At 36.4% G+C, this 27,401-nt stretch overlaps 1 protein-coding gene across 3 annotated transcripts; it reads right to left on the reverse strand.

Moving 5' to 3' along the window:
* Window positions 1-389: 389 nt before the first annotated feature.
* LOC129000124 (cytoplasmic dynein 1 light intermediate chain 2) lies at window positions 390-27,124 on the reverse strand. Of its 3 annotated transcripts, XR_008491339.1 has the most exons (11): window positions 27,017-27,124; window positions 24,269-24,342; window positions 21,730-21,846; window positions 19,906-20,136; window positions 18,692-18,867; window positions 16,263-16,492; window positions 12,605-12,716; window positions 10,317-10,508; window positions 3,717-3,831; window positions 2,658-2,855; window positions 390-1,824 (listed from the first exon to the last, which is right to left on the reverse strand). XR_008491339.1 is itself a non-coding variant. In XM_054427037.1 (10 exons), the coding sequence occupies exons 1-10, from the start codon at window positions 27,097-27,099 to the stop codon at window positions 2,716-2,718; spliced, it is 1,431 nt and encodes a 476-aa protein (XP_054283012.1). In that variant the 5' UTR covers window positions 27,100-27,124; the 3' UTR covers window positions 390-2,715. The 3 variants fall into 3 exon arrangements, 2 of the variants coding, with proteins under 2 accessions (XP_054283012.1, XP_054283011.1); XM_054427037.1 differs by having other exon boundaries at window positions 390-2,855; window positions 10,356-10,508; XM_054427036.1 differs by having other exon boundaries at window positions 390-2,855.
* Window positions 27,125-27,401: the final 277 nt, after the last annotated feature.

The following is a 27,401-nucleotide window of genomic DNA, read 5'->3' on the forward strand; positions in this document are numbered from 1 at the left end:
GCTTTTGTGTCGCTTTCCGCTGCACAAAAAGGGAATCCAGGAAATGGGCCTTACTGTTTTAAAATTCAGTAGATATATATATTTCTGATATACTACCGCGAAATGGGGAGTTGCCTTCATGTGGACAATTGTATTTTATTGACACATCAGAAGCAACTAACTACAACTCCTACGTATGGAAAACCAAGATATAAAACAAGAAACACTGTTAATTTTAAGTAACATAAAATTGATCATTTTTAAAACATATTTCAAGTATTTGTATTTTTATGTATAGTTGTTTTATTGTAGTCTAAATTAGGGGCTATGGCCCCTACAGGCCACTAGTCTATGGTAATATTGTTTCATTTGTTTTTGAGCAGGATAAATATAATGTAAACAAGTACAACTAGACTAGTAAATCATTAGTTTATTTTGAAAAACAAATAAATAAAAAATCAATAAACTTACAAAATGTTCAAAGGCCAATGCAATTATCTTTTTGATTGTGATAAGTAGCAAAAACTGTATTGGCCCAATAACTGTTTTATGTGCAATAAACCAATCAGCTGTAATATGTACAAATATATAGTTACAATAGCAGTTCAACATAAATTATTCATTATTATATACAACAATAGTTACAAAACAGACAATAAATATACAAGCAGAGGGAGAAACAGTTAGCTTTGGCTAAAAAATAAAAGCAAAACCTTAAACTAATGTTAACAAACCAATCTTCCTTTGTCAATGGAACAAAGGTCAGCAATTAAATTGTTTTAAAACAAACAATAACACTGCATTGGACAGTTTGTAACATATTTTGTTATGAATGAATTCAAATGTAAATAATTACTTCACGTAAAATTGGCTGAAGCTAAAACCAGTTAAGTGAATATAGCTCACGAATTCTTCTAATACAAATTACATCATTCCGTAGAACAAGAAAAAAAATAACATTTCTTTAATTCCAAGTATAAATTGGACTATACTGGAATAAGAAAATAAATCGGTATTGCACTTCTAAAAAATATACTGAAAGTATATCCAACAGACCAGTATTGATCTTAAGTTTCAAATTTTTTTAGTTTAATTTGATAACTAAGAATAAAAAAAAAAATAAATATGTTTACATTCTGACTACAAAAGAGTGATAAAAAGACACCTTAGCTTTCTTTAAGTGCAAATTAAATAAAGATTTAACTTAACCTGGCACAGTTGTAATTCAATCGACAAATTAAAGATTACAATTTTGAATTTGTTCTAAAACTAAATTACACTTAATTATTGGCACTTTCAAGTAGAAGATTATACTGTGAACTATGTATCTAAGCTGATAAGACAAAACTAGCCATGTTTATATTCAAGCTGTGTTACAAAAGCAGCAGGCAACGCTTTTAGGTAGTATTATTAGTGGAAAACAGAAAATAAAGTTTCTTATGAAGGGAAAAATAATACAAGTTAAATACTTACAATTGAAATAACAAGTTGTTAGTGCAAAACAAAAAAAATATTGCAAAGACACTATAAAAGTGTTTAAAAGAAATTTGAGCAAAGATACATAGCTATACTGTGATTTATTGAATACTATCAGTTTATAGTAGATTACAAAATATCTAGGCACTCACAACAAAACAGACTAGGAATGGTCTAAAAATCACTTAACAAAACAACAATTTTGGCTAAAACACAAAGCTTCATCCACATCTGAGGAAAATCCATATAAAATTTATTTTACACTATAGTTATATCACACTTTCTCAATAGCAGTCAGGGTTCAACACAATTTATACTCTCGCTAACTGCTAAATAATCCACTGTTTTAAACAGACACTTCGTAAATAGCTGAAAAACATTAAGTTTGGTTTGAAAAAACTAGTGATGTGTCTGTACCTCAAGACCATTTCCAGTACCACCACTTCTTGGGAAAAGGACTTATACTGAAAACTGCCGTTAAAATGTCAATACCGGTATTTTGGTACCACGGGCCTGTTGGAAGCACAATCTGTTCCTGCTAGTGGATTCGCACTGTTTTCCTGTATATGTCTAATGTGTTAAACTTTTCAACGCATATGTAGTGTGTTGAGTGTTTGTGTTGTAAGAGTAAACCATTAACGAAGCTACTCAAACTGACAATAAAACATTCATCTTGGCCTGAGAGGCACCAGAGGAAACATGCAACACTCACTGACAAGGTTATCAACACACTTGTAAATACTGTATTTATACAAGACAAGGACCAAGTTGTCCCTTGCGACAGCTAGTCTTAGTCGGTAACAAAGCAACACAGATCATCTCACTTCATTCTACATTAACCTCATAATACGCAATCAAGGGAGCGTCTTTGGAAATTTAATTTAAGTCAATAGGTTCAGGGTCTATACAATGATTTTTAAAATATTTTTTACAACTCCTGTTAAATAACAAAGTTTGCAACTTACTTTCAAAGAATGAACACGATTTAGATAGGTACCAATAGCCGAGAATATATTTCAGTCAGGAACAAACACCGGTATTGACATTGAAAAATGGTATAGACACATCACTAGAAAAAACAAACGACCCTGTTTTGATAACGAGAGTTACATTTACACCAGGTCGAATTAAAACGGCTAAAATTATATAATCAAATAACATGTCTTAACATTAATTTAATAAAAATATGTTGATCTTCGTACGAATATTTTTCCCACAGGTATATAAATAGGAGACTATACAGATGGGTGGAAAGGCTGTTTAACATTCTGAAGAGTTTTGGTCTTGACTCGAGCTTGTGGTGGGAGGTTTTTTCCTCGCTAACCGATCTAGTTCTGCAGCTGCATCGGACCTGACGACGGCTTTGTCTATCACTAGACTGTTATTGACTGACAGGTCATCTGTAACAACATGAGGAAAGTTGTTAAAACACTGTCAGACCTGCAATTGTAAAGGAATTATTGAACGTTACTAAGAGATAGGGTGGAACTAGCTTAAAACAGTACTAAATGGTTTACATTTTCAACTACCAGTGTCATTGTCTGTTAAAAAGGCCTAAAATTCTTTGAAAGTAGAACTCTAATAATCAGGATCAGGGGTCTTCAACCTACGGCCCAAATGCCACAACCGGCCCGTGAACAGGTTTTATCTGGCCCGCAGAGGCCTACTGAGTACGGAAATATTTAATTATTTTTATATCATTGTATCTGAATGAACTACTACTTCTCCATGGCATTCTAGTTTGGGGAAATTCCCCTAATATATATCGGCTCTGTTGATTCAAAGAAGGCAGTGAGTAATATTTTGCTAATCTAGTTCCCCAACCCATTGTAAACCTCTTTTGATGGAATTAAAAATCCCAACAGTTCATCACATAAGATTAACAATTCAATTTCTTCAATTTCAAGTATTGCTCTACACAAAGTCAAACTTGCATTCTTCCCCCCTTAGAGCTGACACTCATGAGCACAACTCTAGAGGCAACAGAGAAGTAAGAAACGGGGAATACACTTAATGATGCACTTAAGTGATGTCTAGAGCAAATTCTATTCGTTGTCCCCTTCCGCTCCCCTTAAGGTCCTGTGTGCTAAAACTGCTGTACAAATTTGCTGTGGCCATCGCCCTTCTTACTAGTACATTTCTGCCCCAATATACTAGAGCTAACAGTGATTGGTTGTCTCATAAGCTTGTATTCTCTGTATCTTACTTCTCTCTGTGGTAAAGCTAAAAATAAAGTTAATTTAATATTATTTTCAACTCACTAGGTGACTTGACCATTTGTGAACCAGCTCCAGTTTTTTTGTGCAGTAATGAGTTAAAAAAGTTCGCCAGCACGCCTTCCCCACTAGCGGCTGGACCTGCTTTTGTTGAGTCCATCTGCAACGAGGTCATACATATTACATTGGCTTTACATTTACGAACCTTTTTATTTACCATAAAATTTCGGACACTGAATTAGACATTCCATTCCATGGAGTTAAAATTATGTGATCTGTTGAGGGGTAGTTGATGACAGCAAGGAGAGTAGAAAAAGCAAGATTGATATGGTTTGGACATCTGAGAAAAATGTAGCAGCAGATGAATCTTTAAGAACTAAGAGTTTATGGCGAAGTGGGATGTAGAAAGGAAGGTATTTGTGCAAACAAATAGGAGAAGATAGTAGTTTAGTCCTCTTAAGTGATGCCTAGACCTGGGGGTAACTGGGATTGAAGAGGATTGGTACAGGCAGGATTTTAGCAGAAAAAGTCGTTATGTATCAACTGAAATAATAATAAAACTATCAAACACAAGGCTTATTGGGCTTCTTTCTTGGCACTAATAAGAATTTAATTTTGAAAATTGTGCTGAAAACCATAGAGTTTACTTAGGCCTACATAGAATCAAACATGATGAATAAAACAAAATAAAATAAAATATACTTGAACTATTTTGAACAGATTAATTAATTAAAAATTGAAACTTGACCACAAGAGAAGACCTTAACGGTGTTATTGGAAACTAAATACAAATGGGTAGGCCTAGATAAACTTAATGGCTGCAGACTCGAAGGTTTACAACAATAATTTGTGACAATCTTACCCTTCATAACAATAGTATGATTAATTGTACAATAGAGGAAATGCTATTAAGGAAAGGCTCAAGAAAGTTTATAATAATACTATTGACTCTAGGTTGGGTTAACTCTTAAAAAAACTTGTGTTGAACTGTTATCTGGGAGACTAATTAGTGAAATAAAATAACTAAAACTTTTTTTAGTGCCCACACCTGTGGTTAATTGTAAAAAGAGTAAGGCCTATACTGCACAATTTTGAGGCAGAAGCGTTCTGGTTCTAAATGTTGAACAATAGTTTGCCAGACGCCAGTTCTAAGAATTTGTAGTCAGACATATATGAGCTTTTTGCCAATCAGATAAATTTGAAATTATCACCCAGAAACAGCAGCAGAAACATATACATCTATACCATCAACAATCTGGTTACTAAACCACTGATGTCATTGATTTTCACATTGATGGCGAACTAACTACGTAAAATCTATTGGTGTGGGTATAATATAAAAAATATAACTATCATTGTCAACTAAACTTATCTGGGGTAACGTATGTTGCCATACTACCTAAATATGAACATTATTGATCTACATAGATTAATTTTTAATACTAAAACCAACAAAACACAGCACAACATCAAGTTTGGTACAAAGAAAACAAAGTTGGATATGGAAAATACAAAAATTTAAACAGTAAACAAAATAGTTAAAAAGTGAACTAATGAAATTAAAAAAAAAACATATAAAGAGGTAAGATTTTCATTCAGGGTTAGGCAAAAGTCTGGAACCCCCCAGTTAAATTTTTAATGCCTTGCAGTAGGAAAACCAAACTTGGCACATAAAACAACATAAGGAATTGCACTTTTTCATCAAAGTTACAACTTTGCCCCAGCTCCCAAAATGGGGTATTTTGGGGGGCAGCCCAAATTTTCAAATGTAAACACCTATCATGTGACCCCTCATTTTACTTTTTTAATGTTTTCAAAATATTGTATTTTTATAATTTGTATACATTTTTTTGTTTTTTTTCGTTTGGGACTATTACAGTAAAATGCCGATTATCTGAACGCCGATTAACCGAATCGCCAATCATCCAAATCGGCTCTAAGCTTAATATTAAAAATTAAAACTAAGTGTAAAAATTTGACCGACTGTCGCGTAGGCACATCGACGATGCCACCCCGCGCGGCGGTGTAGTGAATTGACACATGCGCAGAATGTACTGCGCATGCACCTGCAGCCACTCCCCCTACCCAATGACACATGACTATCGATTTTAGGAAGATTCTAGGTCGATTAGCTCATCCCTCTCCTATTGTGCGGATCGCTAATTTTTATATAGAGTTGTGAGATTGTTAAACTTGGGATCTTCATTACTGTATGGTAACGTGTGTTAAATAACTAAAATGAGTGCAAAACGCAAACGTGTTGTCCTATTGCTAAAGGACAAAGTGGAAATAATAAAAAGGAGTGGCGGGAAAGGTATTGGCGGAGAGATTTGGTGTCGGGACGGCTACGTTTACTGGCATAAAAAATAACAGGGAAAAGCTTCTTGCCGTCTGGCGCCTGCGTGATCTAGCTGCGCGGAAACGAGCTACAAGGTCACGGTAATATGTGCTGGCTGATCGAGATGTACAAGTAAGCGTTGTTAAAGAACTTTTTGAAAAGAACTGATATTTGTATAAATATCAGTATTTGTTCCTCTACTGTACTTCAATTCAATTTAACAGCTTTATTATGTCTTAGTTATCCACTCAATAAAGTTCATTCGTTGTGTAACACTTTGTTTTTCTTTATTACCATTCTGTGTCTGATTATCCAAATTTTTTATCCGAATCGACCCCGGTCCCAATTAATTCGGATAATTGGAGTTTTAAAGTAAAAGTCTACAGATTCAGTAAAATTAATTGTTGACAGAGGGGGCTGCAGGCAGTGTGTTCATTCCTTCTCCAATGGGTTAACCAAACGCCTCAAGTTTGTCTGATGAGCCTTCCTCCTTACACGTAAATAGATACTTCTACGGTTTGGAGGAGACGTAGGAATTGGCTAACTCAGGAACTCGCTAACTCGGTCGTGTGGCGGAACTGGCTAACTCTGGAACTGGCTAACCGTCTCAGTCAGGAATTGGCTAACTCCGGAACCCGCTAACTCGATTTTGTCTCGCGGCGGAATTCGCTAACTCTGGAAGTCGCTAACCCGGCCGCGCCCACTGCTCGGAGCGTTGCCAACCTTGTACGACAAAATAATCGTACACTGCCGTATTTCAAAATGTCAGTGTCTATAAAGATACAGTAAATGTTATTTTTTTTATCAATTCCTCTTTTAACAGATAACTAGCCCAAAGTAATTAAAAGACAATTAAAAAATCATGAAAAAGTGTTTTTTTATTAAACTGTACAATGGCCAGTTAAATGTTCATGATGTCGATCTTAAATATAAATGCCATCAGTATAAAAGAAAATAATAGAATATGAAAAATATTCAAAATTTAGTTTAATTGGTAATAAATAATTAAACCTCTACGAAAATAAGCTAAAATACACGCAAGTTCTTAAACACGGAAAACAGATTTAATCGTAATGTCGTAATAAACCAAAACCATTAATTAATACAGTCATCAACCATCGTAACTTTCATAATTAATTCATAGATTTTAAATTAAATGTTCGTCGTTGAACCGTCCAACTTACGTGTACAAATATGATGACATAGACTAAGTTTTTATCTAGGCCTAATAGTTTGAACCAAAGCATTGTAGGCCTACTAGTAAATAGTTGCCTAATTCTAAAATGTGTTGAATTTTTTAGCAATAATGTTACATGTTTTAAAACAGTTTTTAGATTGTACGTACACCTAAGCACCACTAGTAAAAAATAGGAGAAGATATAATATTCATATAATAAAACGTGACAGGGTTATTTTAATTCACGATTTTTAATAAACTAATTGACGGATTTTCCTGATTTGAGTGTTGGGTTTCCTTTATATTGCTTTCACAAACGATATAAACTATACCAAGCCATTGCTCGGTTCACCGTTCCCCAGTACTGAGCTACACAATAGACAATAGCTTTGTTTTTGGATATGATAGAATCAGCCTGGAAAAAAACTCCAGACTTTTAAAAAGTAGGCCTACTGAAAGACGTAAAATTAATATTAATTCAACAAAATTAAGAGGATGACCCGGGTTCTACACTAATAGCCTACGATAAAAGAAATTTACAAGTTGTATTTATGCATAGACTATTTTTTAATGCAATCCATGAATACATTAGGCCTACCACTTTATAATGTATTGATAAATATTTATTTAAATTCAATAGCTCTATTTAAAAAATACATAACCACTACAATGTAATTCTGTAATGACGTTTAACGTGTAAATTTTATTATGATTTATGATTTAAGGTTACTACAAGCCCAGTAGCCTATATAAAATACGAACTCAAAAATTTTATTTGCAGAAGTTCACAAAATGGTATTTATTCGAATAAAAGAAACAAATGGCGGACTACGAAAATAGATATTTCATAACATGTAATAGATCCAAATTAAATGTGCATTTTTATCTTTTTCATACCAATAAGCTACTATTTAAGTAAGAAACCCACATATAAAACATACTCCCTTATATTAGTACATTTCTCATCCTTATGGATGATCTGAAGACAGTTGTATTGTTAGTTCTGTCCGGTGTACTGTCTTTAGAGGTCGTGTTTTGTTTACAATTGTTTCTTGTTTTCAGTAATTTAAAACCTCGTTTAACCAAATAAAACGTTCTAATCACAACTAATAACACGTTCCCCAGGTTATATAACCAAACAGTAAGGAACAAATCATGAAGTTAACTATAAAATAATAGAAACACAATTTTGTCGACACTAGCGATCAGTGTCACCGGACATGAACTAGACACGAAAAAAGAGCTTCAAAGTTTACAATGGGATGTAAAGTTTACTTGTGTTGGTTAGTCTATGGTAAGACTATAATGCATTTTCCACCCTAATAATCATAAGAACTTCTCCGTGGTTAAACATACTTCTAAATATATATTTATTTTATCGACTACGTTGCTCTTACTCCTAATTAATCGTAGGATACGACATTATGGTGCCGATACGATATAGGTACTACACTTTCGGCAACACTGGCCAAAGTTATTCGTGCTTGGCTCCCATTGGACGGCCCGCGAGGCTTCTGATTGGGAGTTAGCGAGTTCCGCCGAGGGACCGAGTTAGCGACTTCCGTACGAGGACGGAATTCGCTAACCCGGCTCTGGAGCGGGTTAGCGGGTTCCGGAGTTAGCCAATTCCGAAACCGAACAAGTTAGCGAGTTCCTCTCATCGACCAAATTTGAAGATAGGGCATTTAACATGGGGTTAGCGAGTTCCAGAGTTAGCCAATTCCGCGGACCCGTTTGGAGGGACCCTGTTGTCATGACGTAACCGGGGAGGTGGTGCCATCTGACGACGAATCAGAAAAGTAACTAGGACTGTATAAGCACATCATTAGTTGCCCGATCTGTTACAGTTGTTCTTGATTGTACTGAGTCGTACTCGCAATACAGGAGCGCGTTGTAGTTGCGTTGTGTATGAGAAGCAGTGCCGGATTTACCACTACTAGGGCCGCAAGCAAGGGGGCCGCAGAGGATTGCACAACATTTTTTTTAGATAAACAAATATTTTTTTTAACCATTAGTTTGCCGCGATCACAGGTGACCATAATAATGTTTCCGTGATTGCGGCCCACAGATGTTCACGATTTTGCCGCGGCCGTGGGTGTTGATGATGATGTCCCTGTGATTGCGGCCCACGGGAGATGTTCACGATTTTGCCGCGGCCGTGGGTGTCGATGATGATGTCCCCGCGATTGCAGCCCGCGGGAGATGTTAACGATTTTGCCGCGGCCGTGGGTGTTGATGATGATGTCCCTGTGATTGCGGCCCACGGGAGATGTTAACGATTTCGCAGCGGCCATGGGTGTCGATGATGATGTCCCCGCGATTGCAGCCCGCGGGAGATGTTCACGATTTTACTGCGGTCGCGGGTGACGGTGATAATGTCCCTTTGTTGCAGCCCATGGGGGATGTTCATGATTTTGCCGCGCTCTCGGATACCTATGATGGCTTTGACTTGATTTAGGAGAGATGTCCACGATTTCATCCACGATCACGGGTGTCAATGATGATGTCCCCTTGATGCATAAGAGATATTCACGATTATTTCCGCGATTGCAAGGAATTTCCGCCACAGGGGGAGGGGGAGGGCCGCTCAAGTAATTTGGCCTAGGGCCTCAAGTACCCTAAATCCGGCACTGATGAGAAGGAAAATCCCGTCTCGATCTCGTCTCAAAATGTTATGAGCAATAAAAAATCTTGTCTCGTCTATCCCTACAGAAAGTAAATAGAATTTTAACAGGAACTCTGAGAGTGGCTTATTTAACTCTGTTCCTTTTGAATGAAAAAATTTGCTACATCTGGCCCATATAGATAGGATATCAACCCTACACTTAAAGTCAATGGGTACGCCTGCTATTCTAACAACAATTTTCAAAGGGATCCTATTGTTAACCTGACAATGGTGTGGCAAGTTTTACAACAGATGTTAAGGATTATCTGACAAAATATGTTTTAGCCATTATTAGTCATTTCACACAATCCTGGGCCTATGAAAATGAGTTCTAAAAAACTTGCCCCCTTGTGTTTTGTGTCACGCCCTTAATGTATTTATTTTATTTTATTGTTCATGATTCTTAACATATAATTTCTTTAAAATGTTTAGGTATGGAAAAACAATAAAAAATCAAATAAAAACCTTCTTGGGAGAGCCCTGAACAGATGGTGAGCCCTGTACCCGTCTCTCTCCAGTCTTCTGTACTCCAGCTGGCGTCCTCAGGGGAGATTCCGTTCTCGAGGTTGGCGCCCCTCCCTGCTGTAGTAGCGCCAACTGTTTGGCTAGAAAACTCTGCTCATCCTCTGCTTGTACTTCCTGATCTCTTGTTACTGCCTGTCAAATGGAAATTTTAATTTGTGAAATTAGTTGAAACAAAAGATTCTAACAAAATTTGAGATGGTACATGTTCTGTATTGCAGGTCCGTAAAATCAAAACTAATTCATTTTCATAGAAATTATTTATTGTAAAACCATCTATAGGTTAAGCATGTTTCTTTAAAACCTTTTTTCTCAGCTTGTGCCCATTGCAGATAAGATCTACGCATACTGTTAGAAAGATATTTTCCTGTAAGTGTGCAGAATCCATTTATAAATTAAAATGGGTTCAAAAAAAAAAAAAAAAAATGAATTTTAAATTTTAAAAGAATTTACATGGGCCTTATGGGTGGTGACAAAATAACAACAAAATATAAACTTAAAATCAAAAAAATAGAAGAAATTCTAATCACATGTTTTATTTGGGCATCGTGTGAAAATTGAGAAGCCAGTACATTATTACATATTTTTGGTTGAGTTTTTGACCGCTGGACAACCACTAGTATAACAAATTTGTGATCATACATAGTTTACACACAACCGATACTACATTGTTTAAGTTTTTAGCAGAACTAGCTGTTACCCACGGGCTTCATAAATCCGTTTGACTTCATTAGTACTAATAAAACTATTGATTGGTTATGTTAAGCTGGAATAAACAAAACAGAATGCAGCATTACAAACAAAATCACACCAGATTTTAATAAGGTAATAAATTGAAAGAATAACATACAAATAAGAACAGCTGGGGTATTTTTAACATTAAGTATATGGAAACTTCCCTTTGGAAAGCAATTATGACCTTAAAGGGCAATTTATGAAAAAAAAATGGATGGTTTTGCACAAGATTTCTCGTCATGACGTACATTTTAAGTATATGGTTTATGGGGGGTGTGACTTGTAGTTTTCTCAAAAGTTCATGGGTACTTTGGGCTTTATATATAGATTAACCCATTGGGGAAGGAATTAATCCGCTACCTGCAGCACCCTCTGGCGGCAATTAATTTTACCGAATTTGTAGACTTTTACTCCAACTGCTATAGAAAGAAAACCTTAGGTAATAAATTAATAATTCTTTCACCATTATGTTCCCAGTAAAATTGTCTACAGTAAAGTGTTAATTGGATAGTCAAAGTTCTAAACTAAAAATATATATATATATAAAGATTATAAAAATAAAAATGTTAAAAACAATTTTTTGAAAGTAAACTTGATATACAAATTCCAAGATTAATCCAGACACCAAATAACACTACTATTATAAAGGTCAATCGATTCCCTACGTAGAAAAATCAAAAGTTGTGTACTTTTATAAGTAATAACATTTTTTTTAATTGTTTGTTTACCTTACCGCAGCTGATTTTTGGTGATATGTGGTTTCCATGACAACACAAAATTGTTTGTTATTCGCTAAAATAAATTAGTAAATAAGCAAATCAAGAAGCAAGATATTTATAAACATTATAATAGTAAGAAGCAACAAAAAGGGCGAAAAATAATAATAACTAAATAAAAAATGGCGCTGCCTAGTGGTGACACGAGCGGCTCTCGTAAGTCGGCCTCCGGGCCTGCAGCGGCCGTACGAGTAACGCTCGTAAGTCGGCGCCAATGGGTTAAGCCTATTATATTTCATGTTTTGTTATGCTCAGGATATTAACAAGTCATAAACTTTAAATTTACAAATACATTAAATAATATAATAACTAGTATTTTATATATTTTATATTTTAAATAATATAATATAGTATTACATCCAGTTCCAAACAAAAACTTTTTAATTATAACCGGACAGAATTGATCTTCATGTTTTCAATTCAGAGCAACCTCTGCTGACAAAAAGTGTATGGCTTACACTGCCTAAAGTAGACTACCAGTCCAAAGTTTAACATGTTCGCTACTGCAATAGTACGAAATTTTTCATTCACATGAACCAGCGACGCACATATGCGACGGCCGGTTTCCACCCTGTGTACTGTTAACCAAGTGTCAGCCGGTCTGTGTGTAGGATTCAAATGTATACCTCGGTCTGTGGCAATGACCGTGGCGTCGCATATATGCGACGCTCAGTAGCGAACAAGTTAAAAAGTGTGTGAAGCTATTTAAAAGTTTATTACCTTTCTGACAACGGGCGGGGCTATGATATTTCTGTAATACTCGTCTGGCTTAACGCTTTGCATATTCTCGTATAATATACTAATTTTTTTCATGTTGTCCCATCCAGAAGGTCTGAAACACAAAGACAACAATTAAAAAATAAGTTGCGATCTTCCTCTTTTATTAGGCCTATATGCATAAACAATATTTTCATTGTTCAAAAAAGTGTTCGCATGTTTTAAAAAACAAAAGTCAACTGAAAAAGACATTAGAAAAATTATTAATAATCTTAAAGTTTATCAAGAGTAGGGCCTAGTCTATTTTTTTTAAGGCTTTAACAGGGATTAGAGGAAAATACAGTAAAATGTCTTCCTTTAGGCCTAACCTTTTTAGCCTTTTTAGGCCTAAATATAGACAGCAGTCTCAGTTGGAACTCCCACGTTGAAAAAGTACTGGCAAAAATGAATTCGGGTGTGTCTGCTCTCAGGACATTAACAAATATTTGTGATCTGACAACTCTCAAAATGGTCTATTACGGTATGATTCATTCTCATTTAGCCTACAATATACATGTTTATGGAGCAACCAATATTAATAACCTGAATGAGATATTAAAACTACAAAAGAAATCAATCAGAATAATGCTAAATATGGAACAAACTGACCATCCACAGTCGGTCGCTTGGACGTCGTCAAACTCAGATGTACACAAACACGAACACATTGGGACAGGTACATATTTAACACTTAACAAATGGTTCTCGGGGACGGAATACAGGCCTGTACTTATTTAATTGTACTGTCACAGGAACCGGCTGGAGAACACTCTTACAGTTAAAGGCCTGTATTCCGTCCTCGAGAACCACTTTTTAAGTGTTTAATACAGGGGTTCTCAAACTTCACCTACTCAAGGACCCACGTAATTTAATTATGTATGTAATATGGACCACCTACAACTAACTACCCTCACCCCCTACCCCTTTAACCCAATATTTACGTGCTCATAGGCATGTGTTGAGCTTGCTACGTAATGTATGCATTTTGTAATGCAAACTTAAACTGTTATTTTCAGAAATAGGCGCTTTTGTTGTTAGTAATTAAAAATACATTTGATTGGAAAGGCAGTCCGCGGGCCACACTTTGAGAAACTCTTGTTTAATATGTACCTGTCCCAAAGTGTTCGTGTTTATGTAAATGTTCGTGTTCGAGTTTGACTACGTCCAAGCAACCGACTGTGACAACACTTTAATTCTTGACATGTCCTACGTGACCATTGCAATCGGCGTCAAAACCATGGTTGTAGCTTCCATACAAATTTTTGAGCTGGGACGAAAATACAAGGTTAATAAACCACTATTAATATTTGTCTTACCAGCTCAGGGGCAAACCACAACAATGAGTTACACTATATTCTTCGTTTGAATATTAATTAGGCCCCGTAGGCTCTGAAGAAATTCCTCACGTTATATTCTATTTTATACTATTTACCAACGTCTTCACTCTTCAGCCAAATGGTTTAAAGTTAAACAAGACTAGTTTTATCACATTGGCCAGGATAAAATACTCGTCGGCTCTACAGAGTCAAGATAAAAGTTAGGCAAAATTTACCAAAACACTAAAAACAAAAGTGGGAATGAAATAGCTCCCACTGAGCGTCTGCAAGATTTCCTGAGCGCTTCTAGAGCTATGTGCCTTCGATTAAATTTAAATAAATTGATCAGTCAAAGCCGTGAAAACTTCGTATCGACCCCTGGATTTTTCTCAGCTCCTTCTGAGCACTCCAGGGAAGAAATTTGAGTGTGGCTGGTTCTTAAAGTAGGTCTAGCCTGACATTTTGAATACCAGTTTATTCCCCCCCCCTAGAATTTTGCGTCACAATATTAACAGCAATTAATCTATCTAGCTGATTATAATGTAAACGTTATTCATAAGGATAACATGAGAACTTTAAAAGCCACTGGGCCAGAAGTCAAGGGACTTTTTTCAAAAATATAAGGTCAGTTTGCAAATGTACTAGGGATGGACGGGATTGAATTTTTAGTTCGGGATGGGACGGGACGGGATTTTTATTTCCTTCCCGATTTTCGGGACGGGACGGGACGGGATTTTTTTCTGTGCATAAAAAGAAAGTACTGTATTGCAGTTACCAAAAAAAGACATATGAAATCAATTTTCACCATTTGTGGCACTGATCTATAAAAACCGAAAAATGGGTAACAATTTACAGGTACCTATAGTAACTTGTGACTCGCGGGTCACGGGGTGATCGTCTGTATGACTCACGGTCACGGCGCGATCGTTGGTATGACTCGCGGTCACGGCGCGATCGTCGGTATGACTCCGCGGTCACGGGGTTATCGTCGGTATGACTCGCGGTCACGGGGTTATCGTCGGTATGACTCGCGGTCACGGCATGATCGTCGGTATGACTCGCGATCACGGCTCGATCGTCAGCATGACTCCGCGGTCACAGTGCAATCGTCGTCATGACTCGCGGTCACATCGCGATCGTCGTCATGACTCGCGGTCACGACACGATCGTCGATATGACTCGCGGTCACGGCGCGATCGTCGTCATGACTCGCGGTCACGGCGCGATCGTCGTCATGACTCGCGGTCACGGCGCGATCGTCAGCATGACTCCGCGGTCACAGTGCGATCGTCGTCATGACTCGCGGTCACATCGCGATCGTCGTCATGACTCGCGGTCACGGCACGATCGTCGGTATGACTCGCGGTCACGGCGCGATCGTCGTCATGACTCGCGGTCACGGCGCGATCGTCGTCATGACTCCGCGGTCACGGCGCGATCGTCGGTATGACTCGCGATCACGGCTCGATCGGCAGCATGACTCCGCGGTCACGGCGCGATCGTTGTCATGACTCGCGATCGTCGGTATGACTCCGCGGTCACGGGGTTATCGTCGGTATGACTCGCGGTCACGGCATGATCGTCGGTATGACTCGCGGTCACGGCGCGCTCGTCGGTATGACTCGCGGTCACGGCGCGATCGTCGGTATAACTCCGCGGTCACGGGGTTATCGTCAGCATGACTCCGCGGTCATGGCGCGATCGTCGTCATGACTCGCGGTCACGGCGCGATCGTCGTCATGACTCGCGGTCACGGCGTGATCGTCGTCATGACTCGCGGTCACGGCGCGATCGTCGGTATGACTTCGTCTCCTGCGTTCGCGGACCTATCGCTCGCAATAACGGCGTTATCGGCACTCGCGAAGCGGAAAAATCACCGACGATCGGACCAAATCCCGTCCCGAAAAATTCCCGAGTCAAATGTAATCCCGTCCCGATAATCGGGAATATTTTTTTCCCGAAAAATTCCCGAAATTTCGGGACCCGTCCATCCCTAAAATGTACACACCCAGACAAACATTTTGGTATGTAATATATGGGGTTAAATCTTAAAACAAAAAAACCTTATTGTTTACACAGTTTCATGTAGCATGTTAATGATATAGATTTTGCCCACATTTTTTGCCTAATTTTCAAAGGGTAATAAAGTCTCTTAATCTTCTACTCCCTCAGCTTAACAACTGTATGTAAACTCTCCCAAGGTCAGGAAGAAAAGCATAGCTCCTGGTAGGATTAGAGTATCACAAATTCTAGAAATAAATACTCTTAGTCCTAACACTTAACATTTTAAATATAACACAACTTACATCAAAACAGCATCCTTCTCAACAACTAGTGCCGGCGTTCTAAAGGGGAAACCATAAACACGATGTGTAAGATATTTATATAGCAGATCACAGTTTTTATCCTCTTTTGCTGATGTATAGAAAAGACCTGCGCCATACTGTAGACAGAACTTTCTAATCCATTGTTGCATAAAATCAAAATGTTCATCTTTATAGTCCATTTCTTTTTCTAAGGTGGTCATATAGTCAGTCTAGAAAAGAAAACAAACAACATATACATGGATTAGTCATTCAGACATTAAATGGAGAGAAAGTTTAAATAAACGAAGACAAGACAACACTTAATAACTCAATGTTGAACGACTATTAAACCTGAATGGAAAACAGCTGGAAGAATAAAATACTCCTGTCGCAGCAAACCTGCAGACTAAATTTATAAATTATTTTCTACTTTTTAATGAGTGTAGATGTTAAGTCTATTTCAAGCATCTATATCAGATTAAGACAGAGGCATGTGGGAAATCTAAGGTTTATTTGAGTTTCTTTTCATATAATTATGTATTATATTGAATGTATGGCCTACATACGAACTATTAATATATCGGACGCGTTGCAGAAAGTCAACAGTCCCGGAAGATCAAATAATTTATACCTGTGCCGCTAGGTCAAAAACTACAATGTTTGCAGTGTCTGTAGATCAAAAATCCCAGTAAGTCAAATAATACAGTCCGTGCTAAAAACGTAGTCTATGTTAAAGCAAGTGTACGCAGTGTGAGGAATGTTTTATTACTATAAAAAGTCAAAACAAGTACCTAACTATTTTATAAAAATTAATATTGCTTTTATTTTATGATTTATTTTATTTTAGGATAAGTTGAACTCTATCCTAACTGATATCACTATGTTTCCTAATCGTAGGCATTTTTAATAAGTTAGGCGTGATTAATAAAAAAATGTTATGCTGATGTTTTTTAATAAAAGATTGTAAATATTCTTGCCTATTATCATTATTTTTGTATTTAAACAGTCATCTAACAATGTTGCAAAATCAGGTAAAAATTTTGAACGTGCATTTCCCATTGTGTATGAGAAGGGAAATCCCGTCTCAATCTCGTCTCGAAATTTTATGAGAAATAAAAAATCTTGTCTCGTCTCGTCTCGAACTAAAAATCCAATCTCATCCATCCCTACTTTTATTTCAACTATGAATACCTATATTGTAGTTTAAATTAACTATAATATGGGAAATTACGATGTACACTTATTCAATGAGGGTGGGTAATTATTAAGGCTAGAACTGATAACGGTATGGATAATAAACATTGACAATTACGTCATTAGCTTTACTAGCTTGTTTACTTTTTATATTCCTGCTACATGTGACCAGTTCTTTTAGTAATCGTGAGTTCTTTTTTTTTCAAATGTATGTTATTTGAACCAAACGGCTGTTTCAAAACAAACTGTTATTGTTTTTACTTACCTTTGTTTACACTTATTTATTTAGCAATTCATGCAGTGAAATTGATATAAAGGATAGGTGTGACGATTTATGTGTACTGTGAATTTTATTGGATATTATCGTTTTATTTTAGGTTGTTTCTATTCAGACCTACTGGAAATTGTGTATAGTAGTTGTATTGTGGTGATAATAATTATGGAAGAGGCAGGTATGCTATGGAAGGTGGTATCGTTGACTAAGTCTATACACTTCTCAATTGACTATTACTCTCTCTACTGTAGGCTACTTATAATCAGTGTGCGTCTGTGCGAATCGGCTGCAAATCTCACTTCAACGCTTTTCACATCGTAAAAATTGCAGAATTGCTGTTTTATTGTAAAATTATCGGATTTAAAATGCATATCGTATAGGCCTATGATGGAATAAAAACATATTTGGTCGCACAACATTTGATTACAAGATGATTTTTCACATTAAAACTGCAAGAAACTTTATCTTTATAAGTGTAAACTAGCTGATCTGAATTGTACATGGTTTTAACTGACTACTAAATTCCCGTACGTAGGACGGGCTAACACCTCGTTAAAGTAATATTTACATGTAAAGAATTAATTGTATAAGAACGCCTTCGCAAAGGAAACACAACTACAACAGGCTCCGGCATTGTGGGTATTGCATTGACTTTCTGAAGACGTTTTTATTTTTTAATTTTGTCCAAAAAAATCTTGATCAAAAAAATTTTACCAAATTCTGAGACTTGTCTATCTTTAATTAAAGATAAAAAAACAAGTGTTATGTTCAATATGTGTAATAGCACTACTTAAATAAAAAAAACCTTACATTCTGTATCCAGCCTACATTTAAATAATTTTGTCATAACCTTGGATGATTTTTTTATCTCAGTTCGTAAAACCATTAAATGTTGAGTTAACTAACTGTGCATCTGATCTAGGCAGCCAAAATATGATGATATGATAATGAACTGACTCACCTTTGTTACAACGACTACAACATCTAAGCCTAGATTTCTGGTAAGAACCCCCTCCCCCAATGGAAGAAGTTCATTTTGGCCATTTTCATCATCAAAATTTCTTGACGTTCGCCGCAACTGAGAATCTAATTCCAGATCTTCTCCATGTTCAACATATTCCTGCCATCTCCGAATACCTATGGTATACAATGAGAGTTAATCCTTTGAGATTTGAAGTCTGATGTATCCGGATATATAAGAGTAACATAGCCAAACTTCTACTTTTAACTCTCTATTAAAGAATAATTCAACAAAAACAGGTCAAAGCTATATGTAGGGCTACCTAACAACTGCTGCAACCCAGGAGTTGAGTTTAAAAGTTTACAACTATTAGGCAAATGCATTTTGTTGAGCAGTGTCGTTGGTGAGAAAGTCTGTTAGATCACATCAGTAGCCGAGTGGTATAAGCCATTCTCTCTCTCGGCCAGGTTTGACAGTCATATTTTATATTTGCAGCTTGTATAAGTTTTTTCAGTATGCCATTGTTGAGTACCTATTGTAAATTATTAAATATATATATATATATATATATATATAAAGAGCTAGCATGTAGCTATCACTCGTTCATGATGCAATCAACCATGTTTCAGGCATTTTTTGTAGAGAATTAACACATCCATCCGTTTACTTCAGATTATCCACGATAATGAGGGGCGATAGTAAGTGATTGTGGATATTGAAATCATGGATAACACAAACTTAAACTTCAATTTCAATGTAGACAACCTTTAAAGCAGGTTTGGTAACCAATAAAACTATTTAGATAGTGTATAGGTAACTTCTAATTTTGTTTCACACACCAACAAAACCAATAATAATGGAAAGCCTAGGAATAGCAAAAATTAAACTCTAAACAAAATGTAACACTAAACTTATCAACTCATCGCTTTAATCGGTGATTCACCCACAGGCTTTGCCTTAGTAGAAACCATCCATTTGTTTAAGAATTGCATTTTCTGTAGGTCTAAAATTAAATGAAAATATAAGTTTCTGATGTAAACAACTACAACAGCAACTCTAAGGTCTGCTTTCAAGGTGATAGGCCTCCTCATGCTACTTTAACACGTTGGTGGTCGTCGCATACATTCATTTAAATTGAATCTTGATTTTTATTGAGGTTAATTGGAAGTTTACTGTACAAACATGTTACATTTTAGTTATTTTCGTTTACTCACACTTGGTCCGATACTCTTGCATCTGGTCCGCTGGGATGTTTAGCTTGTCTATGTGGTCTTGTAGCACACTCGCCCAGTTCTCCAGCTGATCTAGCAGACTCCATGGTGTTGTCATGGCAACCAGAAACACCACCGTCGTGTGGGGGAATGTTTCCTCGGACAGAGCGAACCTGAGGAGGTGGGCATGGGCTACGTCTCCGTCTAACACCCAGACACTGAGCCTCGTGTGATCTGCCAATCAGAACACAGCTCAGAATAGGCACTGTTTTGTTTTGAGGCTCCTAACAAATACCCCCGCTGCAGCAAACCTGCCGAGTAAGCGAATTTCCATTTGCCTGGATTGATTTTCAATTAATCTATTAAATTAACTTTTATATTATGCTTAACGAGTACCTAGGTTAGCTGCTACAGGGAAACTAATAGTGTTTTTTTTATATCAATAGCTTAGTAGGAAATAAATAAATCCGCCAAGTTTGATCAAAATATATCCATAAACAAGCCAACTACAACATTTAATAACATTCTCCATAAGAATAACATGGGAATTTTAAATTAACAATTTTTTTTAATTTTCTCCGTAACCAATCACCGTACAAAAACACTTTGATATACTAAATTATTTGATTTGTAAGCTCTTTATTTAAAAAGGTCTTAGTAAAAATTGATAAATTTTGTGTTTTAAAAAAAAAGAAGGGAAAATCCCATGTTTACTCCATAAAACCCCTGTTAAACCCCGTTCCAATGGTCCGATCATGCTGGTTTGCGAACTCATTCAAGTTTATCCCGCCTTACACCTTCAAACCAAATTTGATCAAAATCGGAAAAAAATTACTCAAGTTATCGTCTGGACGGACATACATGTATATATATAAATTTGAACTAATGGTGTTTTTGGCCTCTGGGAACGTCAAAATGAAAAATTAAATCGGTTCTAGGTCTTACCATGAGACCTACGGTGATAGCTGGTTATCATTTGGCCTATTCAAAAACATATTTCACCTTGAAAAATCACATTTTTTAATCTTATATCTATAATATAATATAATATCTTATCAACTACTTTTTTAATCTTATATTGAGAGAAACAAAATTTGTTTGGAGCCTTCCCTGCTCAGTGACATGGCAAACAATCTTTCACAGCTAAGGATAATTTTGAAAAATCAAGGAAGCTCGGTCACAGAAACGTCATCATAGTCTTCCACGAACATGGAAAACCAATGGACATCTCCTGCAGTATATACATTATTGTCGTCTCTCGCGGTCACGGAAATATTATAATCATCATTCGTGATCGCGGCAAAATCTAGGCATCTCCTGAAGTATGTAGACATTATCGTCGTCTGTAGGTATTATTGATGTAGTTTGATTGTATGTATCTTTCTGATTATGCTCTACTATTTATTGACATGATCTATTGCATTTTATGTAATGTTTAATGAGCAAATAAATCCATCTTTCCATCTGTAGACCTATGACAAAAGTAACAATATTTTACTAAAACGGCAAACATTTTTTTTTACGAGTCAGATGGTTAGGAATGAAACTCTTTGTTTTTGAATTTTATGTGCTTCTTTATTTACAAATATATATATATATATATTATAAGTTTATTTATACAATAAGATTGGACAACAATAGTAAGTTTCTGTCTAGATTTTTAATGTACGTATTATTTAAAGTCTGGGTTCAAAATATTTATATTGAAACTTAAGTATTTTTTATTGCGTAACATTAACCTTAGCAATAACAAATATTTAACATGAAGCCTAGTTAGTTTGCAATCCTCCATAGAACCAAACAATCGTAAGAAATAAATTAGCTTACCTTCTCTATATTCATCTCTCACATCAATGTATGCATATTCCAAAGAAGAGCCTTTTTTGGGGTCTTCAACCCCTTGCAGTTTCGCAATCAAGGTAGTTTTACCTGACTCATTATCTCCTGAAAACGATTTTGATTAAAGGTAGCCGAATAAATCACTTATATTTAGGCTATAGACAAGAAGCAATTAGTATTAAGTTTTAGTTTGATCTGTTCACTGAGTATTACTTTACATAAATTTATTTAGTATATAGGCCTTGGTAACTTTATTTAAATTAAGTTTTTCAAAGATTAATTATTTTTCATTTTGAACAAATTGACCTAGAGAGGAGTCCAAACTAAAATTCCATACTGTTCCAAACATTTGGGAATTCATTAAAACCAAATCTATTTACTAAAACAGTATTGTTAAATTTTAAAAAGACCAAAATCATAAATTTTTTTACTTCCATTTTGTTTTGCAAACATCAAAAATTAAAAACATTTGGATATAATTTTTATGGGACATTGTAACTATTCCTGAAATTCACCCCAGGTCTTGACACTGTACATCTACACTCTTGAGCTAATATAATAAACCCACGTGTAAGCAGCTCCCTTACATAAGTTAAGCCGCGTTTACACCGGAGTTTGAAAAAAGAGTTGCAAACAGAAATTGCAAACATCTCTCAAAACGGGCATTTTTAGACAAAATATTTCTCAGTTGCAAAAAGTTTTTCAGTGTTTGCAAAAGAAATTGTTGTTTTTACCTAAAGTCAGTAAAGATCAAGGGGAGTTGCAAACTTTTGCTTGCAACACTGGTTTCGGTCACTATGTGCCGTTGAAACACGAAACAGATGTGTTTCACACATTTTCATAAAACGTGGAAATAAAACCATGAAATAAAAATTGCAAACTTTTATTTGAAACTACTGTTTGCAACTTTTCGTTTGAAACTTCGGTGTAAACGCGGCTTTAGATCAGTTCTTGAACCTTCCACCCCTACTCCGGCCAGCACTTGCACTGGACCAGATGTTATGAAGCTTCCAGAGCTTTCTTATCAACATGTCTTGTTATTGCAGGCTACTCCTGACAGTAGTAAGTTACAAAAGTATCAGTGATAATTTTTATCTAGGAACCACACACTCAACCTATCCGGCATGCTGGTCTTGGCGAAGAATAAGGTAATCGGGTAATCAGATGTTCCAGCTTCATTGCAGATGGCCATCTTTGATGAGGCCGGATCTTCAGCTCAAGATAGATATTGGTAAAAAAAGATACATGGTTAGACTATAAAATAGGTAGTAATTATAGCCTAGAGCAGTGCCGAATTTGGGGTACTTGCGGCCCTAGGCCAAATTACTTGAGGTAACAATAGGAGAGATGTCCACGATTTTATCCACGATCACGGGTGTTGATGATGATGTCCTCTTGATGCATATTCACGATTACTTCCGCGATCGAAAGGAATTTTCACCACAGGAGGAGGAACATTCCTGTGGTGAAAATTCCTTTCGATCGCGGAAGTAATCGTGAATATGCATCAAGAGGACATCAACAACACCCGTGATCGTGGATAAAATCGTGGACATCTCTCCTAAACCAAGTCAAAGCCATCATCATTGTCACCCGCGGCCGTGCCGAAATCATAAACATCCCCCTCGGGAAGCCATCACGGGGACATCCTCAATGACACCTTTAGCCATGGCGAAATCGTTAACATCTCCCGTGAGCTGCGATCACGGAGACATCATCACCAACGTTTCTGTATAAATGATTTATATTTTTTTTTTGTATCTTGATATAATTGTTAAAATATATGTCAATATGTGTTATATTTATGACAGGTTAAGTGTAAGAAAGACCATTTGGCCCTAAATTTTGTCTGTATAAATAAATAATATTTCATTTCATCAACACTCGCGGCCGCGGTGAAATCATGAACATCTGCCGTGGGCCGCAATCACGGAGACATCATCATCGACACTTGCGACCGTGTATAACTAGCCTGACAGCGGCTAATTCTTGAATGTCTCCCGTGGTCTTCGTTCATGAGGATACATCACCATCACCCGTGGCCACGGCTAAATCGTGAACGTCTACCGGGGGCCGCAATCACGGAGACATCATCATGGACACTCGTGACAGCGGCTAATTCTTGAACGTCTCCCGCGGTCTTCGATCATGAGGATACATCACCGTCACCAGCGGCCGCCGCTAAATCGTGAAAGTCTCCCGCGGGCCGCAATCACGGGGATGTCATCTGCGGCCACAGCAAAATCGTGATCATCTCTCTCGGTCCACAGAGACATCATTATGGTCACCTTTGATCGCGGCAAACTGGTGGTTTAAAATAAGTTATTTTTTTTATAAAAAAAAAATTCTCAATCCTCTGCTATAAAATCCTTTTGCTTGCGGCCCTAGGCCGCGGCCTGATCGGCCTAGTGGTAAATCCGGCACTGGCCTAGAGACTAAGTTAAGTAGCCTAACTACGGGTAGGCTCATGTCTTATGGTTACAATGAGTTCCTAATTGAAGAAAACAAAACAATTGCAGTAACTCACCCAATACTAACAGTTGTTTGCAGGAAGGTAGCTTGGTATTGCCTTTCTTTTGAACCTCAGCCAAAATTGAAGTCCTAAAAAAAACAATTTACAAGTACATATACTTTAGTGTCACCAAACTTTTATCATAACAATATTTATATTTGCTTGGACTGAAGATAACACGAAATAATGTTGAAATGAGAAGAAAATGTGACAAATCACACAATGTTGAGTTTGGTTTTTGAACGTTTTAAATTTATTTCCTAAGTAGGTAGGTATTCTTGGTAAAAGTACCGGTATCAAGGACCGTCGTCGAAATTTGGTTATGAATAATTGTTTAGGCCTACGAACCCAAGAGATGGGCAATTAGTCAATTGCCTGTATGGTCCAGCGATTGCAGCACGTAGCGGTGAGAAGACACATTGGAAGCAAGTTGAGCATAATCCGTAAACCTCTATTACAATCACCCACTGCAGTTGTCACTTTACTCTTTATACAACCACCATTGAAGTGCCGTCAATGAGTTGAAACCTTTTTTGGTTCCCGGCCATACACAACACTGAGTCAAGGTCTTTTACCCAGTTATCAAACGAACAATTTTATACACAAATATAATCTCTATTTTCATTTACGGTTAACCTACACATTATTAAATCACACATGCGATTAATTAAATCCGTTATGTAAGAAAACACATTTTTAATCTCACTTGGTTTGGATTTGATTCAAAACGTGATCTGAAATGGTTGCGATATTTGTAAACAACATTCAATGTAAACAGTGACAGCTAGAAAAAATAATCTTGATCCGAACAGCTGTTTGTTATTTCATAAATGATTACGGTATTTGATAAACATTGGGAGAAAACTTGACAAAAAATCGCACAAAATTGGCTTTTTAAATGTCCGTAATTTTATTTACAAAGTAGTTAGGCCCTATATTAATAGCTAAAGACACTCTCGCCAATCCAGTGAATACATTAAAATGATTTGGATCTCATTAGGTGCTATAGTTTTTCAGGAGTAGGCCGCGTAAAATGGCTCTTGGGCCGTAACAGACAGACAAAACACTAATTTTATTTATATAGATATAGATGTGGCATGCTAGATGATTCAGAATGATAGGCCGGGATATCTTGCAACCTGGCAAATATTTAATGATAAAATAAAATCTAAATTGGTTTTTGGATGACAATTGAAAGGTCAATGAAAATAAAGCGGTAGGCCTACATTTACCTCATTTATACATTTTTACTTTCTCCCCCTATTTTTCTTTTTTCGTCCAAGGACGCTAGGCACGAGCCTGGGATTGTTTTTCACATTACTTCAGGCTAGACCTAAGGGGTTACGGCATTATCACTTAGGCTAGATAAAATCCATTGGTGATTTGGCGGGGATCGAACCCGGGACCTCAGGGACTAAAGCCCTGCGCTCTAACCACTACGTCAGCTCGCTTCCCCATAGGCAAATCTCCCCCTATAGGCCTACATGACTTAGTATGGAGAAAGTATTGTTTTCGTCAACATTTTCGAGTTTTGAGTGGATATATGCTTTGTCCCCCCCCCCCTAAAACCTAGGTAGGCCTACTAATTCATGATAGGCTACCTTAACTTGTCTCCAGGCGTTTTTTTAAAGTTTTTTTTTTAATTCTAATTTTAATGGTGATTTTCCCATAACTACGCATAAAATATAGAAAAATCAGATTTTCTCTAAAATGGCCGGAATGATTTTGATACAAATTTTGTATTTTGTAGTCCTTTAAATTCTGAACAAAATGTTACAAATACAAATTTTGTAGAAATAACGGCTAAGTTTTTTTCCCATAAAAAACCAATAAAATATGTAACAAGAAATCATATTTAAAAATAAAATCGGTGTAGATTTAAATTAGTATGTTATGACAAATTTGTGATTAATTTTAATTCTAGGCTAAGTTAAGTAATTGTGTCGGAAAGTCACGTTCGGACATTGTGTAGGAAATGGGGTGATTCCTGTTGAAATATGTGGGAATCAATTTTATGTAATCGTTGGACGAAGAGATTTTAATTTTCGTTGTAGGCTAGTTGCTGGTTTGCTATCGGCAAACCATAGACATGGTGCTCTCTGTGTGTGCCGGTTTTGGTTATCTTTGAGTGAGACAGTAGTAAATTATAAGTTAAGAGTGCATAACTTATTCCTTGTGAATTTTTCACATCGATTTAGTGAATTCAACATTCTTGAAGTGTGTAATTGTGTAAAATTGGTGTAACTTAAACTTAACTTACCTAGCCTACTGAGGTTTAGGAGGAACTGTGGTTAGGGTCAGTTTTATTAAATTCTAGTCATTATTTAGGACTGGAATTGCTTTTCCCCCATTAGGTAACTTATTATCCTACAAAACTTCATTTTAAATACCCTTTTCAAACAATTTCACACTTCAGGAAGTGTTTTTAGCTGACTAAGCTAAGGTCTGGGTCCTAAATTTTTACTTATAAAATATGTTGGGTCTAAGAAAAAGTGGACTTCCTTTATTTTTCACAACACATCCCATTAAAAATTTAGGCATTTATGCTAATAAAATCATATTAAAATTGAACATTTACTGTTATGTACATGGAACAATACGTGGGAATGTTCACATAGCCTAGCCTATACTAACATATTAGGTCAACTAATGACTCATTAGCCTAGGTGAAGAACGTTGTTATAGGAAATTATTCTGTGTATCTTAATACTATTTATTTTGTTCTGTTAAGCAAAAAATTAGCTTAAAAAATATAGTAATTACCAAAGATTTTCTTTGTCTTCAACTTCTTCCTTCTTTTTCATTGTAATCCTATCTGAATCACTGTTCTCTAGAGCCGGCGCCATTTTGACATATGCGACGTTTTGCGAGAACGAGAGAACAGAAGAGTTTGGCCTTACACGAAGTACGTCACACATTGTTACCAAAGTCTGCCAACGTATACATGTGTATATAACTTGCGTCATCTAATTAAATACACAGCCGCATGTGTAACTCTACTGATCAGGTAGTACAAACTATAACATTCTTCCAGACGAGCTGGGCATCTGAAATTTGATACGATCATAGTTCTTGATTCTAAACCACCCAGAAAACTCATAACCGTTTACGTTATTATCTTCCTATTTTAACACCCCTTAAAAAGTTA

Source organism: Macrosteles quadrilineatus, unplaced genomic scaffold (assembly GCF_028750875.1).
Source record: "Macrosteles quadrilineatus isolate MER2022 unplaced genomic scaffold, UCM_ALF_1.0 Scaffold_8__2_contigs__length_117827958, whole genome shotgun sequence".
Taxonomy (NCBI): domain Eukaryota; kingdom Metazoa; phylum Arthropoda; class Insecta; order Hemiptera; family Cicadellidae; genus Macrosteles; species Macrosteles quadrilineatus.

What these genes read in the sequence shown, in the direction of transcription:
- LOC129000124 (XM_054427036.1), bottom strand. Translation starts at nt 27,099, where the DNA reads ATGGCGCCGGCTCTAGAGAACAGTGATTCAGATAGGATTACAATGAAA. An exon ending in CCCCGCCCGTTGTCAGAAAG is followed by an intron (nt 10,509 to 12,604) that starts GTAATAAACTTT and finishes TCCATTTGACAG; the next exon opens with GCAGTAACAAGAGATCAGGA. An exon ending in ACAAATGGTCAAGTCACCTA is followed by an intron (nt 2,856 to 3,716) that starts GTGAGTTGAAAA and finishes ATGTTGTTACAG; the next exon opens with ATGACCTGTCAGTCAATAAC.